This window comes from Panthera tigris, chromosome F3, assembly GCF_018350195.1.
Source record: "Panthera tigris isolate Pti1 chromosome F3, P.tigris_Pti1_mat1.1, whole genome shotgun sequence".
In the NCBI taxonomy this organism is placed as follows: Eukaryota; Metazoa; Chordata; class Mammalia; order Carnivora; family Felidae; genus Panthera; species Panthera tigris.
This window is the reverse complement of record NC_056678.1, coordinates 32,746,564-32,764,651: the sequence shown is the minus strand read 5'-3', so window position 1 is coordinate 32,764,651 and position 18,088 is coordinate 32,746,564. Positions and strand designations below refer to the sequence as shown.

Genomic DNA, 18,088 nt, shown 5'->3' with positions numbered 1-18,088 from the left:
CCTGGTGCATGTCTAGACATGGGGTGATAATGGACACCTACACACAGGGTGTTAATGGACACAGAGCTTCCTGAAGGGAAGTATATCTTTCATTCTTTCATCCTTATCCTATGGAGAATTGGTTAATTTCATTCTCCTGCCCAAATTGACAGCAAGACTTAACACGATTGACCTTAAGCAATTTTATTAGCAGCCAATTTGCATTTCTCTCGTTTGTGTGGCTAACCTGAGATAGTGCAAGCAATGAACTGATATTATCTATGTGACACCGGGTACATGAATTGAATTCTTTAAGCCTCTGTTTCATCTTTTATGAAATGGGAATAATAATGGTTTTTGTTCCACAGAGGGTCCTGGGGGATCAGCTCTGAAAAGACACTGATTCGGAGAAGGGCAGTGAGACCAGCCAAGCTGGAGGGAAGGGTACAAGCTGGTGGTGTTGTGGCAGCGCTGGGGCTGGGAATGTGCGCATATCATTTGGAGTTTGGACTCTCGTTGTCCTTCTTTCCGGTTGTTTTATTAACTGGAGTTTCTGTTCTGCCTAAGATGTACCAAAATCCCTCAGATAATCTCCTGTTTTGCTCTCTTTAGGACCCAAATGACTTTGAGTGGAGCTTCTGGATGGAATGGGGAAAACAGCAGCTGGTGCGGTTTCTGCTGGGCCACATGGCTGTGTCTCAGGTGGCCGGCATGCTTGCAAGGAAGGTATGATTATGTGCAGCATTTCCTCTTATGCCTGTTTCTTTGCCTTTTGAGAGGAAAGAGTCCTGAACTGGGAATCAGGAGATGTGGATATTGGCCTTGGGAGCCTGGAAAAGATGAGAAAGAATTGCTAATGATCAATAAGACATTTATGGTAAAGATCTCATACATTCTTATCCTGCATTTGCTTCCTCCAGGTTATTTTTAAAACCATTGAATATGAAGGTTTTAGAATAAAACTAAGATCATACCTGATCAAATGATTGTATTGAAAAAACACCGATTGTTGAGGACAATGTATAAGTTCAGGAGAAAGTAGTGAATGATATCACTAAATGGGAATCATTTCAATGTCGAATAATTTATGCCATGGTAGCTGTTGTAGATCAGAATTCCAGTAGTATTTTTTTTATTCTTGCCCTGGCTTGGAGTGGAGAACAAGGGCTACTTCAAAGGGGATGTTTGAGAAGTGCTTTCACAGAAGGGAGGATTGAAAGCCTCTTGATGGGTTTAGCTCCCAAGGGATCTCAGACGCTGCCTGGAGGATCTTTCTGTCGCTGAGGGGCCAGGCTTTTGTCCAGCGTCTTCTGATACACGCTTCTTGACTCTGTAGATTCCCCAAGTGAAAAAAAAATGAGTCTGTGCTTGGAAATTACATAGTGAAGATGACCCGACCAAAAACTGACTTGGAAGTCAGCCCACAGGAAACGTTTGATTCTTAGAGGTTCATGGAGGTGAAGAGACCGAAGAAGCAGGAGCCTCTGGGCACGACAGACCACAGTGTGAGGCTAAGGAAAACAGGGTGTCGTGTGGTTAGAAACGTGTACCGGACGTGGGCTGTTTTTTAGCTCTTTCTTGAAAATCGGTGCTTTTCAGGATCGTGTCTCATCCTGGAAGATAGGAAATTCCAACGACATGTTAACTTTGTTTTAAATGTGATACTGATTATTTTTTTTGTACCCAAGTGGTTCCCATCTTCTAAAATGGCAAAAACTTCACTGTTATATGCTGCCAGATCTTCATACATTAAAACGTTTCATAGAGCTTTCTGAGCAGACCCAATAGTAAATAATAATTTTTTGGGTGTCCCTAAGCTAGTAGCAATTTTAGGTACCTAAGCCCTCATTAATGGGTTTCTTTTCTTCCACAAATTTCTGTTTGGTCTTTTTTTTTTTTTTTTTTTAAGACTTCAAGTTTTCTAGAGATTTAACATTTTTGTGTCTAACTAAAATTTCTCTGCCCACAGACAGATGACTTATTGCCCCAGGTCTCAGTTTTCCCATCTGTGAAATGAATAGCTTACTACCTGTCACTGTTACTTGTGTGAGGGAAAGACGAAGGATGTCAAGGAGGATCTGTGAGATGTGTCCACTCTTGCTACTGCTGCCATGGTTGTGGGTGAACTGCAGTGCAGCAGAAGAGTACGAGATGACGATGATGTGTCGGGTCTTTGGCTTTCTCACTGATTAGGTTTATAACTTTAGGAAAGCTTTTCACGGCAGGATTTTAATTCGTCACTTTGTGTAAGGTAGGGGTGGTAAGAGAGCATTATTATTTTTTTTAACCCCCTTAAAAATGAGGAGCTTCATTTGTCATAAATGTCATTAAAAAGTAAGGGTGAAACATGGAGAAAACAGGACAAAGAGAAAGCACAAAAGAAATGGCAGATAAATAGATCAGTAGTCACAATCAATATAAATGGACCCAGTCCCCACCCATACCCCCCAGAAAAAGGTTGTCAGACTGGATAAAAGAAAAACAAATAATGGCTCAGTTGGTTAAGCGTCCAGGTCTTGATCTCTGTTCAGGTCATGATCTCACAGTTTGTGAGTTCGAGCCCTGCATCCAGTTCTGTGCTGATGGCTCAGAGCCTGCTTGGGATTCTGTCTCTCCTTCTCTCTGTCCCTACCCCGCTTGTGTTCTCTCTCTCTCTCCCTCCCTCCCTCCCTCCCTCTCAAAATAAATACACTTAAAAAAGAAAAACAGAAGTAAGGGAAAATTAATAGAGTCCTGAGATGTGCTTCTTAGCAAGATGTACTTAAAATGGAAGGACATGGAAAGTTTGGTAGGTAAACGGATGGGAAAAGACATTCCAAGCAAACCTAAGACTCCCCTGTCCACCCATATACTGGTGTGGTTTTATTAATAACCAGCAAAGAGCATTATTAGTGACAGAGGATTATTTAATGATACAGAGTTAATTCCATTAGGAGGGTGTTACAATTCTAATTTTGTCTGCTTTGAGAGATGTAAAGCAAAAGTTGATCAGTACCATAAAGATGGAAAAGTTTATGGGGCACTTGGGTGGCTCAGTCAGTTAAGCGTCCAACTCTTGATTTTGGCTCAGTTCATGATCTCATGGTTCCTCAGTTCATGTCGGGCTCCTTGATGACATCACAGAGCCTGCTTGGGTCTTGCTGTCCTCCCTCCCCCCCCCCCCCAAAAAAAAACCTTAAAAAAATTTATTATAGGGAGAGGTTTTAACATAATTTCATGACTAATATATCATTTAGAAAAACAAGGAAAATATAATTAATGAGCTTGATATAAGAAATATATGTAAATTATATCTAACAACTGGAGAATTCACAGAATATTTATAAAATTTAATGACCTATAGACCATACATTTCAACACATTTCAAAGTATTTTCAACAAAATGTCAAAGTATCTGTTCTATATAGGTTACTCTCTTTAATCCCAGTGCAATTAAGTTTGGAAACCGGTAACACGAGATGACCTAAAAACTCTAACTCATTTAGAAATTAAAGAAAACATACTTTTAAATAACATGTAGGTCAAAAAGAGATCATCATACTATAAGTTAGAAAGTAGAAATAAATGAAAAATGTTACATGTATCAAAACTTGTAGGGTGTGGCTAGCATGGTATTTAATTGGAAACCATAATCCTACACATTCCTATTAAGAAAGGCTGAAAAATAATGAGCAAAGTACACACAGTTTAAGAAGTTAAAGAACAGAAAAAAGGAAGGAAGAAAACAACAAAAATAAAAGTAGAAATTAATGGTAAGATTGGTCAAGGAAAAAGAAAGTGCACAAATAACCGATATTAAGTATGGAAAAGCTGATGAAAAAATATAGTAAGAGGATATATATTTTGCACACCTTTACACCAAAAATCTTCAAAACTTTGGCAAAGCAGACAAATTGCTGGAAATATAACTTACCAAAACTGACTCATGAGAAATAGACCAAATAGTCACTAAAACCATGAAAAGAAATTTAATCACTAGTCAAATCTATTTAAGAAAATACTAGTAATTGGGGCGTCTGGGTGGCTTGGTCGGTTAAGCGTCCAACTTTGGCTCAGGTCATGATCTCACAGTCTGTGAGTTTGAGCCCCGCGTCGGGCTCTGTGCTGATAGGTCAGAGCCTGGAGCCTGCTTCAGATTCTGTGTCTCCCTCTCTCTCTGCCCCTCCCCTGCTCATGCTCTGTCTCTCTCTGTCAAAAATAAATAAAAAAAAATTTAAAAAAACACTAGTAATAAACCAATTCTGCCAAACATCCAGACACAAATGACTTAAATCTTAACCAGGCTTTTTCAGAAAAGAGAAAAGGAGGAAATGTATATTTAATGAAGATAGTATAAGATTGGTACCAAAATCAAAGGATATGCCTTACCAGAAATTATGACTTACAAAGATATAATAATTAGGACATTGTTGTATTGGTACCAGGATAGACAAATAGGCCAATGGAACAGAATAGAGTTTAGAAAATACCTATGCATAGATGGAAACTTGATTTATGACAGAATTGGCATTTCATATCTATATGGAAAAGATGAACTGTTCAGGGGTGCCTGGGTGGGTCAGCTGGTTAAGCGTCTGACTTCAGCTCAGGTCATGATCTCACGGTTTGTGGGTTTGAGCCCCGTGTAGGGCTCTGTGCTGACAGCCCAGAATCTGGAGCCTGCTTTGGATTCTGTGTCTCCCTATCTCTCTACCCTTCCCCCACTTGTGCTCTGTCTCTCAAAAGTAAATAAATGTTTAAAAAAATTTAAAAAAAGATTATTAAAAAAGATGAACTGTTCAGTAAGCAGTGCTGACCTAATTGTTTAGCTATATTAAAAAGAACTCATACGACACATAATCCTTTTCAAGGTAGATTAAGGATTTAAAAAGAAAAAAGCATATAACTTTTACAAAGTGTGATCTAGACTATCTGTTGTTATTAGGGTTGAGAAAGATTTCTTAAACAAGACCCAAAAAATACAAAATTGTAAAGGAAAACGATTGATAAGTTTAACTACATTAAAATAAGAACTTCTCAATGTATAATTATGTGTAATCATCAGTGTATAATTAGTGTACATCTTTGGATGTAGCCAAAGACACAACGAAGAAAGTGAAAAGGCAAGTCACTAATAGAGTTGTTTGCAACCTGACAGAGGACTAGTATTTGGAATATATAAAGAAATTTCCTAAGAAAAAGACAAATCACCCAATAGAAAAAAATGGCACAAATGTGAAAAGGAATTTGCAGAAGAGGAAGCATAAATGACCAGTAAACTTAGAACACCTGTTCAACTTTTTTTAGTAATCAAACAAATACATCTTAAAACTGTATCATTTCCTACTTTCCAGTGTAGCAAAGACAAAACAAAAATCCTGATTGTATCAAATAACAGCTACCTGAACTCATACAGAAAGGTTGTGCATATGCATTGGTACAGCTTCTTTGTAATATATTACTTCAAAGAGATGCATAGCCCAAGGCTACTAGTGCTAATTCTGACATAGTCTCTGGAGAAACTCTTTTTGCCAGTCAGGGGGCAAGTCAGGACATTCATTGCAGTGATTGATGTTTGTAATGAAGAACCAGAAGGAATCCAGGTGTCCGTTATGGGGAAATGGAGGACTTGTAGTGAACGTATTCCATGGAAAGGACTGAATCATAGCTAGAATTGTCAACATGGATGAATTTTTGGATCACAACATTGAGCTAGTAAGAAGGCTAGTTGCAGAGGAATCCATCAGATAAGATCCCATGTTTATAAAGCTCAGAATTGTGCAAAACTAAATGATACATTCACATATATGCTTACAAAGATGAGATTACTGTTAAAATTCAGGATAGTGGTTATGTCTGGTTGGGGTGGGAAGTGGATAGAATTGGGGGGAATGCAGGCCCACCCCTTTTTTCCCCTTTGACAGTTTATGGCTTGTTTTAATTGAGGTATAATTGACATATGCCCAGGACCCTCTAAAGCACTGATGTAGCCTGGTCTTATCTTAAGCTGGTGGTGGGTATGCCGGTGCTATTTCATTATTCTTTATACCTTACAAATCTTATAAACGTTCCTTTTTCTGTGTTTGATTTTTGATGTACTGTAACTGGACATGTGGAAGAGTGAAGTGGGGCAGAAGGAGAGCTGAGGGTGCCTTGGGCACACTGAGTGTTTCATCTCCTGCCCTCCCTGTGACTCTTTGACATGCACGGAGACTGACGTGGCCATGTCGGATTGGTCTCCTTTGCCTCTCACTCTTATTCTTGCTATTTCTTGTTTGCTTTCTACAGATCAGTGTTTTCTGTAGCTTTTTTTCATTGTCACTATCCCTGCTCCTCCAGAGTTTTTTTACATAAAACTTTTCCCAATTGTGACTTTCTTACTGTGAAATTTTAATACCACAGATATACTGTCCATTTTTTGTACTATATGCATGCCTGTGCTTTGTGCCTAAAGAGTGATGTTTTCTTGTCTTCAAGAACCAACTCTCCCCCCACCCCCCCTCCCCTGGAGGAGATCTAGCCCCTCGGAGAATTTGAGATGTAGATTAACTTTAGGAATGCTCTTGACTGGATGCTCCTCCCTCTTTCCAAACTCCCTCCATTTTTAGACCCCATTTGCATGGACCACCGTCAGAAATCTACCTAGGTTAGGATATAGATGTTCTTCCGTTTAATTTGCTTGTTACTTTGAGTTGAGACTCTTTTTATCTTAGGTAGTTTTCAGAGTAGTTGTGGGAAGGACTTGGGTGAATCCCAGCTTTGCTGCTTTCAAGCCACACAGTCTTAAGTGAGTTAGTCGATAACTTTGAGCCTGTTCCTCATTTGTGCAATAGGGATGGTGCTGCTTGCTTCTTGGGGTGGTGGTGAGGGTCTGATGTTTTTCAAGGTTATGCTTGTATAAGATAAAAGCCAAGTACGTGGTGGCTGCTGCTGTGGTCTGCTGGTATTTGCTGTGTGCTGTGACTGGTCTGTGTGTGTGCTCCCGGGAGCAGTCACCTCTAGGGTGTTCAAGGGAGGAAGCAACTGTCTTGAGATTCTAAAGCCCCTGAGGGCAGAGGCTGCCTATTCAGCCATACCTGTACTCTGCCCATGGACGTCTTTCTCTGACCCTCTTTCAAGCTTGGGTTGTTGGGGGAAACGATTGAGAGCCACAGCCCTTCCCCCTGGGAAGTTGGGTGAGAACAAGAGGGGACCAAACACTGATCTTGATTGTGGACCTGATGTACTGGTGGGTTGGGATCCTGGGAGGAGGAGTGGGCACCTGTGCCTGGAGGTGTGAGGGAAGGCCTCCCAGGAGGTGCTCATGAGCTGCAGTTTGAAGGAAGTGGAAGGGTTTGCTTCTTTTGGCTTCTGGCATTTCATTACCAGGCCCAGGGGGACAGGTGGACTTTACATCCGCAGAGCACATCATATGCAAAGTCAGGAGGCGGTGTTCCTTGCCAAGTGTGCACTGAGTCATCTGTGTGTGTGTCTCTCCCATCCCCTCCTCTCAACCACAGGCTTACTTTGTGCCACAGCCAGTGGGCAGGGTTCTGCTTGTGGCTGGGGCACAGTGCTCTCTTTGTCTGAGTCTGCTTGGCCCTGATATGTAAGCATGAACCACAGCTTTGGCCCCATTAGCTTCGTGCTTTCACCACCTGGACCAAGTGTTCCAGATGGTCGATGTTTTGGGGACTTACGGTGGAAGATTTGGGCTATACTTGTCTTTATTCCCCCATTTCCAGAGGCGCCATGAGCTACGGACAGACAGCACCTGCACAGATGGCATGTTAGTATGTCTGCAGTTCTCCCTGGACCAACCCCTAAGCCCTCAAGGATGCTTCCCATCTCCAACTACTATCTCATCTCATCTCTTCCTTTGGTGGCCCAGCTCCTCCCAGAGAGAGGCAGATGAGGTTCAACAGTGTGATTTCTTTTTTTCTCTTCTCTTCCCTTCTCTTCCCTTCTCTTCTCCAGGACAAGTCCTAAAACTTTCCACTGAGCTCCTTGGACAAGGTTAAATGCCTTTTCTCTGGGCAGGGCTTTCTCTCTGGGTTTTGGCGAGACTGGACCAAGGGCCGGTACCCTGGGAGGGGAGGCTGAGTAATGGCTCTGAGCTTTGGCTGTGGGTTTGTTATGACTGGATTGTGTGTTGGGTGGGTCAGACAGTTGCCTCCTTTCCTGAACACCCCTGTGGCCTTGCTACCACCTGAGACATTGTGTTCTCTGCCCTCAGAGCTAAAAATATCCCTGTGTGAACCTTTTGAGAAGGCTGGCCTGGTGTGGGGGCTGAGGGTGGCTGCTGTTGCTAACCACAGAGCGACGTTTTCACTGTACCTCTGACTGGCAGAACCCACATCATTAGCACCGGGCCCTGACCAGCTGAGCTCATCAGTCATAGGACTGAAAAGCGTGGTTCCGTGGTGTTGGCTGAAGTGAGGAAACTAACCTCTGGAAGGCTGCGGTCAACAGTGTTCTCTGCCAGCATCTTATTGAAACCACACACCTAATAGGAATCTCTTGTGCTAACCAGACTCTTCTTCCTCCATCAGTGCGTATCTAAGGAGGGATGGAATTGGCTTTGTTTGGGCCCACTGGCCTTTGCTCCCAGGAGAAGCAGCTAGAATGTGGTTGTTTGGACTCTGGGATGGTTTTGGGTTTTCCCTCTTTGTTTGGGGATAGATGTGTGTGTGTGTGTGTGTGTGTGTGTGTGTGTGTGTGTGTGTGTGTGTATGTATATATACACACATAAATATACACGTGTATATATATCCCTCCCCAAAATATATAACTATATTTTTTAGTAGCAGCTGCAATTGATGATGTAGTATGTAATAAATTATGGCATACATAAGGATTATTGATTGACTTTACTTATTTCTCAAACAATTGCCCCCACTGAGTGGTTTCTGGGCAGATGTACAAAAAAAATTCATAGACAGCAAAATCTGGTATAGTTGCCAACAGTTGTCCTCACCAAGGCTTTACCCTTTTGCTCTTCCCGATGGAGGTAAGCTAATGAGGGAACCACGCAGGCACATCCTTTTATCATTCGGTGCCTGCAGCACAGAACAAGCTGAAGTGGGAGAAAAGTAAGGATGTTGTAAGAGGGGGCATTGCCAGCCAGCTCTTCTTGTGGCTGGGTCTTGACTCCCAGTGAAGAAGATTTGAAGAAAAGGAGGGCGAGTGCATAGTTTTTCCTCAGGGGTGGTGATTTCAGCCTTGGAAACACACCAGTTTAGGGTTAGTCTCTCTGAACACCAGTGGGTGGGGTGATGGGCAACAGATTCTATCACAGATGTCTGCTTTCATAGCTTGGTGCCTGTGCCCTATCGGTTGTAAACTATTTGAGATTTCCCCCAGCACAAGTAGAGTTGTAAGAGACTCCTGTGATGGAAAACAGGCAGTAGGCAGGGAGATGTCAGGTGACTCCCTCCGTTCCATCTGCCCTGGCAAAACAGCCTTTGTTTATAAGGGGTTAAGTGGTATAAGTAGGGACCTTGGAAAACAGCAGATTTTCATGTTAGTGGACTAAACAGCCCCAAATTTTGGTGCTAACTTCTTGTTACTTGTTTGTCATAACTACTAGGTTAAATCCAAAGACTTGGGGAAGCATATCCATCGACCATATCTGCCCATGTACCCACCCAACCGTTCCACCATTCATTCATTTATCCTGCATTTATGGAGTGCTTGCTATATGCTAGGCACCATGTTAGATTCTGGGCTTATATTACTGTAATTTGAACAAGGCAGGATATTAGCCTGTGAAGGGGGACTATCAAGCAGAGAGTCCGTAATGGGCCGTCTTGAGGAAGAGTTCAGCCTCTTGAGGAAGAGGAATAGACACAGGGAGCAGTGGGAGCAGAGGGCAGGTGGCCGACCTACTTCAGTCTGGGGCGGGAAGCACTGTGTCCCATGAGGAAGGCTACTGCATTCTCAGTTTGCCATTTTGTCAACTGTCACAGAAATGTAATTTCTTTCTGATTGTTTGCTAGACTTTTAAAAGTTTCTTCTCTTCCCTCACCTGCCTTTTCATCTTCTGTTAGAAACTGAAGAGCCTGGAATAAGGCGAGTAAAGGGGGTCAGGAAAGTCCTATGCCTCAACAAAGTCTGCCCAGCCTGTCTTACTCTCGAGCTTCAGGTTGCTCACACTTTGATGCTTTTTGAAAGAGATTTGTGAATGCAAATTAAAGCCACAGTGAGATACCACTGCACACTTGGCAGACTGGCTCAGATGAAACATAGTGACAGAGCCAGATGCTGGTGAGGACGGGAATAAACTGGAGCACTCATACCTTCCTGGTGGAAATGCTGTTTAGCAGATTCTTCTAGAACTAAACGTGCAACTACCGTGCAACCCAAACAATGCACTCTTGGGCATTTATCCCAGAGAAATAAAAAACCTTATTTTTACACAAAAAACTGTACACATATGTTTATATCACTTTTGTTCAGAATAACAAAAAACTGGAAACCCAGATGTTCTTTTACAGGTGAATGGTTAAATAAGTGGTGAGACATCCATAACATGGAATACTACACAGCAGTAAAAAGGAGCAAACTTTAAATACCCTCAGCAACTTGGATGAGTCTCCAGGGAATTACACTGAGTGAAAAAAGCCAATCCCAAAGGCTGCATACAATTCTTCAAGTAAAATTTTAGAAATGGGGAAGATGGTGGTGGTTTCCAGGGGTTAAGGATGTGGGATAAAGGGAGTGGGAAGGAGGTAGTTGCAAAAGGGCAACACAAGAGATCCTTACGGTGATAGAACTATTTACCTCCATCTGTAAAGATAAGATGTTACATATCTTTACTGTGGTGGAGACTGAACCTATACCTGTGATAAAATTATATGGAACTAAACACACACACATACAAAGGAGTACAAGCAAAACTGGGAAACCTGGATAAATTTGGTGGATTGTAGCAATGTCAATATCCTCGTTGGATATGCTATGGTTTTGCAAAATATTACCATTGGGAAAAACTGGGTGAAGTGTAGGAGGGGGGATCTCTTTGTATTATTTCTTATAACTGCAGGTGAATCTACAACTATCTCAAAAATCTCAAAAGCATTGTATAGAATTAGAATTTAAATTTCTAAATTAGAAACATCACAGCCCAGTCTTAAATTAAGCTCATGTTTTGTGTACTTGATCAAAATGATTCTTTGTGCCTTCTTCTCAAGTGGCCCATAATTTCCAGTCATAATCATCACTTAATTTAAACAAACTGGGATTTTGTTGACTCTTAGGTGGATTTTTTAAAACTTGAGCTTGACATAGATTATGTGTGTGATCAAAACTGTGTATCTGCCCAGGTTGCCCCGAAAGCTTGGGGGAAAAAGTCTTAAAGTCCTTCTGGCGAGGAATGAGAAGTCTTGTTTTTGAATAAAACATAACCCATTTTATTTTTGATTTTTGAAAAGTTAAGTAGTTCCCAGCATATGTGGTGTCAGAAGCTTAATACCTGATACTTAAGCATTTTCACTAAAGAGGTAGACAAAAGTTTGATAAATACAGAAGCACTTTTGGAGTAGATATTGGTAAAAACAGGCCTCCCTAGGCCTTTGCATATGAAAATGGACTTTGAAGCACTTGGGAAAAGACCCCTTCCTCAGGCCATCCAGAGGCAGCTTGTATGGGTGGGCAGGGTCACTCTTCCATTTCTAGCCCATCTCCAGCTGCCACAACCCTGGGATCATGACCTGAGCCAAAATCAAGAGTTGGATCCTTAACTGGGGTGCCTGGGTGGCTCAGTTGGTTAAGTGTCCGACCAGCCCAGGTCATGATCTCACAGTTTGTGAGTTTGAGCCCTGTGTCGGGCTCTGTTCTGACAGCCCAGAGCCTGGAGCCTGCTCCAGATTCTGTGTTTCCCTCTCTCTCTGCCCCTGTCCTGATTGTGTTCTGTCTCTCTGTCTGTCTCTCTCTCTCTTTCTCAAAAATAAGAATAAACATTAAAAAAAAATTAAAAAAAGAGTTGGATGCCCAACTTACTGAGCCACCCAGGCACCCCTAATTTATATAAGTTTTAAAAAAGTAGGTATTATTTTTATCTTTTTCTTTACATCACCTGTCTGCCATGGATGCCTCGACCCACTGGGGAGAATGAGTAGATAATATGAGGGCTAGTGGAGAACATGAAGGCAACGTGCTTCCTTAGAATGGTATTAAATGTGCTCTGCCTGTCCTAGATGGCAAGAGGAAGACAGTGGGGGATGAGAATTGGGGACAAACATGTGGGCCTGTACGGTAACTTTGGTGGGCACAGTTAAATTCACCAGAGAGGGGCGCCTGGGTGGCGCAGTCGGTTAAGCGTCCGACTTCAGCCAGGTCACGATCTCGCAGTCTGTGAGTTCGAGCCCCGCGTCAGGCTCTGGGCTGATGGCTCGGAGCCTGGAGCCTGTTTCCGATTCTGTGTCTCCCTCTCTCTCTGCCCTTCCCCTGTTCATGCTCTGTCTCTCTCTGTCCCAAAAATAAATAAAAAACGTTGAAAAAAAAAAAATTCACCAGAGAATCTCCTTCAGCTCTTTCCAAATTGAAGCCCCTTAGTCTTTGGTTAAGTTCCCAAATGAAAGCCAAACAAACAGGCTTCTTCCAAATGGATCAAATAACGCTTAATAAAAGTGTAGCTGTGTGTATGTATGTTGCCATGTGTGCGTGGAAAAGGATTCCTGGTAGTAAAGGCTGTGGATTATGTTGGAAAAACCTTTTTTTTTTCTCATTTGTTAAAACTACTTCCTAAAGTGGTCTTTGGCGACCTTGTTTCTTATAAATGGACTCTGCCCAAAGGTGAGTATTTGGGGGAAAATCTGAAGCAAATTTATGTAGCTGTTTTCTGTGGGCAGTAGGATGGAAAAATAGTAAAACTGAACTGCAGTTTTCTCTGATTTTCTTGGAACTTAAAAGTGGCTGACCTAGTTGCTCATTCAAAATGTTCTCTCTTGGGCTGGAGCATAGGTTTGGGAAGGGATGGTACTTTGGCAATATTTTGGAAGAGTTAGCATGTAAGGATGAGATTTACAGTTTGTGGTCCACATCCGTCTTTGTTTTAAAGAATTCCTCTTGTTTTCACAAAGAGACCTATTTCAAGCATTCACAACTTTTCAATGTGGTGTATTCCTGGAAACCATATTTTTAAATGTACACCAGAAAGACCCCGTTGTATTCCCCTCTAGGACTAGACAACTAGTATTGGTCATGTTCTTACTATGTATGCAGACACTGTGGAAAGCGTTTTACATGCATTAAGTTAATCCTCATGAAGTACATGCCCTTATCCTAATGGCACATATGAAAAAACTGAGGCATGGAGAGATGAAGTCACTTGCCTGGGGTCACACAGGTAGTTAATGGGGATACCAGGATTTATTTGGGCAGTTGGACTTCAAAGCTTGAGTAATTAAACCCCTATAATATGTTGCCTCTCTAACAATGTTAAAACAGTATTGTGGTTTTAAGTAAGGATTCATCAGCCAGATATGACCAAGAATATGTCATAAAAGCAAAGGCATATTCATTTAGTTATTTACTGTCAGTAATTATAAAACTTTATAATTGGATAGAACGACATTCTGATTCTCCTAAAATGCGAATGAACATGCTAATCAGATTGACTATACAAAGGCCTCAATATTGTATAAAGCAGGTAAGATATACTTTTTCTGTAAACAGTAAACAATACGTTAGTAAAAATACACTGAGATATTTCAATGTAGAAATCTGGTTTGGACCTTAGAAAGCCGTTTGTGGTTTGGTTGGCTCAACTGTCTCAATGAAACACCTGAGAAATGTGTACAAATACTTTCTTTTACCTTCATGTTTGCAGGATGGCGTACGCAGGGTTCCGGGTTGGTGGTTTTCCCAACGGGCTTCTGGCTTCCATAGTGTCTTTTGAAAAGTCGGCTCAATATCTTCTTGTAGGATCCAGTGGTCTGGGTGGCTTTGGCTGAAGGCAGGAAAGTGGCTCCTTCTGGGTGGATCTGGTGGAGTTCTAGGGTAGGTAGCCGTCACTCTAGGGCTAATGTGGAAGGTCCTTCTGAAACCTGTTTGGGTTTCACTAAATCCCCAGGGCAGTGAGAATAGTTTGGTTAATGGATCAGTAAGCATTAGGCATCTATGTAGAAACTTTAATAGCAATACCCATTCACTCACTCTTTTCTCTTTTCCTCTCTGCCCTCTCCCTCTGTGTGTCTCTCACTGTGTCCCTCCCTGTCTGCAGCACAGACCCTGGATCCTGGGGGCTTATGGAATGTGGGCCTCCTGGTGTGTTCTGGGGGCCCAAGGCACGGCCATAATTTTTCTCCACACCCTCATCTCCTTCTGCGTGGCCCAGTTCCAGTCGCAGCTCCTGTCATGGCTCTGTTCTCTCTTCCTGCTCACCACACTGAGGCTGCAAGATGTGGAGGAAGTTAAGGTAAGTGTCTCTGTTTTACCCTTGAGAAGGAGAAGGCCCCTTTAGAAGTGCTCCCATTGGGTAGATGCCTTTGTTTTCAGCCAAGAGTCAATTGAAGAATCATGGTCGGGGTCCCCCTAGTGACCATATGGGGTTGATGCATGTGAATCCTGGTGTGTTGCCTTCTGGAATCTTGTCTTTTGTGTCTGACCCTGTCTTAGCCCTCTAAGGTTGCCCAGGGCTGACCTTCTACCTCTTTTCCCAGTGTGGGTAGGCATGGATGGTGCCAGATGTCATAGGAACAGAGGGTAAGGAACAACAGGAAAAGAAAGCAATAGTCTTCTATGCATTTAACAAAAATCATCTGTAGAGTGCTCTACAATTTATGGGGAACTTCCACATGCCTCATCTCATGCAGTACCCATGATAGCCCCTGCAACAGATAAGGAAGGTATTTTCCTTGCACAGAAAACCTTGGGAAGTTTTGATATTCTTTCTTTAGTCGTTGCGGCACTGAAAGTCTTGTGGTATCGTGGCATCCTTACTCTTGTTCACATGATCATTCATCCATTGGCTTAGGTGATAGCACTTACGCACTGTGGGTTGGCACAGTTGCAGGAAAGATGAGCCACTGGATGACTTGGTTCCGTGTCTCTTCTAGTAGCTGTGTTTCCTACTCTTGAAACTGGAGGCAGTCATTTAACCTGAGTCTCAATTTCATCATTTTGAAAATGGAAGTAGTATGTGCTCTATCTTCCACGTGGAGTTTCTCTGAGCCTCTGATAACATGATATATGTTGAGTGATTTTGTAAAAACTGTAGCATTTTGAAAATTCAGTGGCATTTCCTGTTACGCTATTTTAATTTTTCTCACCAACAGATTGGGGCGAACACTTTAAGCACATATGTCAAAATCTGGACTTGTGAGAGAAAGTAGGGGGTAGTGTCTCCATCTTAACAAAAGAGACTTCCCACAATGATTAACTAGGTGATCATTTAAGTACATGGGTTTAAAAATAGATCTGCAATAAAAATAATTCACACCTAACTTTTTGGGGACCTGGCAAATGTACAAAACAGACTCCAATCATAATTATCATTTGTGTGGCAATAGTTAGCATCAGTTATGGATGTTGGTAGTGACTAAACATTCCATTTATTATGCAGACTAGAGGTTTGAAAAATACTGCCCAAGGGAAAGAAATGAGCAGAAGCTACTTGCTTTGGGTTTCCATGCTTTTTTATTAAAAACAATTTTTTTTAATGTTTATTTTTGAGAGAGAGACACAGAGAACGAGCAGGAGAGGGGCAGAGAGAGAGGGAGACACAGAATCGGAAGCAGGCTCCAGGCTCTGAGCTGTCAGCACAGAGCCTGAGGCGGGGCTCAAACCCATGAACCTGAGCCGATCATGACCTGAGCCAAAGTCGGATGCTTAACCCACCGAGCCACTCAGGAGCCCTGGGTTTCCATGATTTTGCACTTGCAGTTCTTCTGGTCTTTCTCAGTGGCTGCTGAAGGCTCAGACGTGCAATAGAAACTCTTCACTGGTTAGTTTTTCTGTGTAAAGTTGTAAAAGTCCTCTCATGGATCGCATTAACTATTCCTTTCTTTGTCCCCTGTTATATCTTGTCTGTATTCCCATAACTTGTTCTTCTCATTAAAAAGGCAATATAGGGGCGCCTGGGTGGCGCAGTCGGTTAAGCGTCCGACTTCAGCCAGGTCACGATCTCGCGGTCCGTGAGTTCGAGCCCCGCGTCAGGCTCTGGGCTGATGGCTCGGAGCCTGGAGCCTGTTTCCGACTCTGTGTCTCCCTCTCTCTCTGCCCCTCCCCTGTTCATGCTCTGTCTCTCTCTGTCCCAAAAATAAATAATAAAAAAAAAATAAAAATAAAAAGGCAATATATATAATGGCAAATACAAAAACATAAAGATTATAAAATGATCCAAATTTTACTCCACCTAGTACTGTTAAGATTCTACTGCATTTGCTTCTTGTCTTTTATTTCATACATCTTTTAGTACGTACATGCTTGTTATGTCTTCTCTCGTGCTGCATTGTAATTATATACTTACATGCCTATCTGCTGTGTGGGAATTTAGACGCCTCGAGGGCAAGGACTATTTTTCTTGACTGTGTTTCTAAAGCTTATTTGGCAAATAGTTCTCAACTACATGTGGAGCCAAATTAACAGAAGAGCAAAAGGAAAAATATGTTGAAGACAGGAATCCCACGTGACATTTATAAGCCTCTCTTTGCCTTCAGTATTGTTGGAAGAACTGTCCAAGTATCCACTGGCGGTAGCTCATCTCCATGTCCCCCACTGGATGAATCTGATGCATATCTGGGCAAACTCTCATCACCGCACACGAGGCCTAACGCTAAGTAGATGAGCGGTGTTAGAGACGCTCTTCTGCCCACTGCTCATTAACTCCTGGTTTCCATTCCCACTGAGATTTACCTGCTGCCCAGTGGTGGAGAAACCCCCTGTATGGTATAGCTGCTCTCTCTGTGGAAGCGGTCTCCTTCCCAGGGGACCGGATGGCATCCCTCCTTGACACTCCAGAGTTGTCCTCTTCTTGTGACTTTGCAGAGAGGGTGGTACCAGACGGAGAACGAGTACTACTTGCTGCAGTTCACGCTGACCGTGCGTTGCCTGTACTACACCAGCTTCAGCCTCGAGTTCTGCTGGCAGGAGACTGAGAACAGCTTCTACTCCTTTCCCTGGCTGGTGGCCTACGTCTTCTATTACCCCGTCTTCCACAACGGGCCCATCCTCAGCTTCCCAGAGTTCATCACCCAGGTAGAGCCCGTGGGGGGACCGGATGGGTACTCCGTCCTTGTTGGCCATGGCCATCCATGAGACTCCTGAGGCTTTTCATTCTGGGGTGCCCACAAATTTAAGACACGTTTCTGTTGTGACTTCTTAGGTAACAAATGAAATACTTAGGAGAAATAAGTATTTGAAATACAGATCAGCCTGTCTCTGGGGCATGTTGGCTCTAGGAACCCCCCACCCTGACTCTTCAGTGGGTGCTGGCAACCAGGATTAGTAACTGGGCACAGAAAGGAACTTAGGGGTGGGTATCCACTGCCAGGAAGTCCCAGGGAAAGACAAAAGTGGATTCTGGTGGTGGTACTTGGAAAAGTAGAAAGAGATACTATCTATGCTGTTGGTTGGAAAATATCACGTTCTCCTTTATTGTCACAAACTGCTTATGGAGTAACTGCCATCGCCTGGGAATTGTTCAGGGGGACCTAGATGAGCCAACAGAGTGCAGGTAAAGAGAGTTTCAAGGTAACAGTGTGTTTTGGGTCCAAGTGCCTGTTTTTGTCCAGGACCCAGCTTCCCTACAGCTTTATCTGAAGCTCCCATCAAGCTACCTATGTCATTCCCACCTCACTTTCCCTCCTACTTAGAAATTTTGTTCTCCTTCTATAGCTAGCCTCATGGAACATGTTCATGAAGTTAATAAAAGTTTAGTAATTGATAATACCTAAAGCCTGTGTTTCTCAAGGGACATTCCTACCTCCTGTCACCAAAACAGTCTTGATGGAGGTGAGAATATTAATACATATGTCCACATGTACATGCACACACAGTACAACTCATGTACACATAAAACATAGCACATGCACACACACACATGTACACATACACATGCCTGGAAATGGGCTCAAAGTGCAGGGCCAGCAGCAGTGTTGCATATTTCCAAAGGCGAGCATGTCCGATGCCCCCTGGAAAAATAGCAGGG

The 18,088-nt window shown here is 42.7% G+C and overlaps 1 protein-coding gene across 10 annotated transcripts in view; it reads left to right on the top strand.

Annotated features, from left to right (window-relative positions):
- HHAT (hedgehog acyltransferase) overlaps nt 1-18,088 on the top strand; it is a 321,914-nt gene that overhangs the window by 63,567 nt on the left and 240,259 nt on the right. For all 10 annotated transcript variants that reach the window (XR_006214213.1, XR_006214214.1, XM_042976895.1 and 7 more), the window contains 3 exons: nt 592-705; nt 14,162-14,356; nt 16,927-17,136. Coding sequence is in view for 8 of the 10 variants with exons in the window: in XM_042976895.1 (XP_042832829.1) it covers nt 592-705; nt 14,162-14,356; nt 16,927-17,136 (519 nt within the window). In the remaining 2 variants the exon portion in view is untranslated. The remainder of the gene's footprint in view (nt 1-591; nt 706-14,161; nt 14,357-16,926; nt 17,137-18,088) is intronic.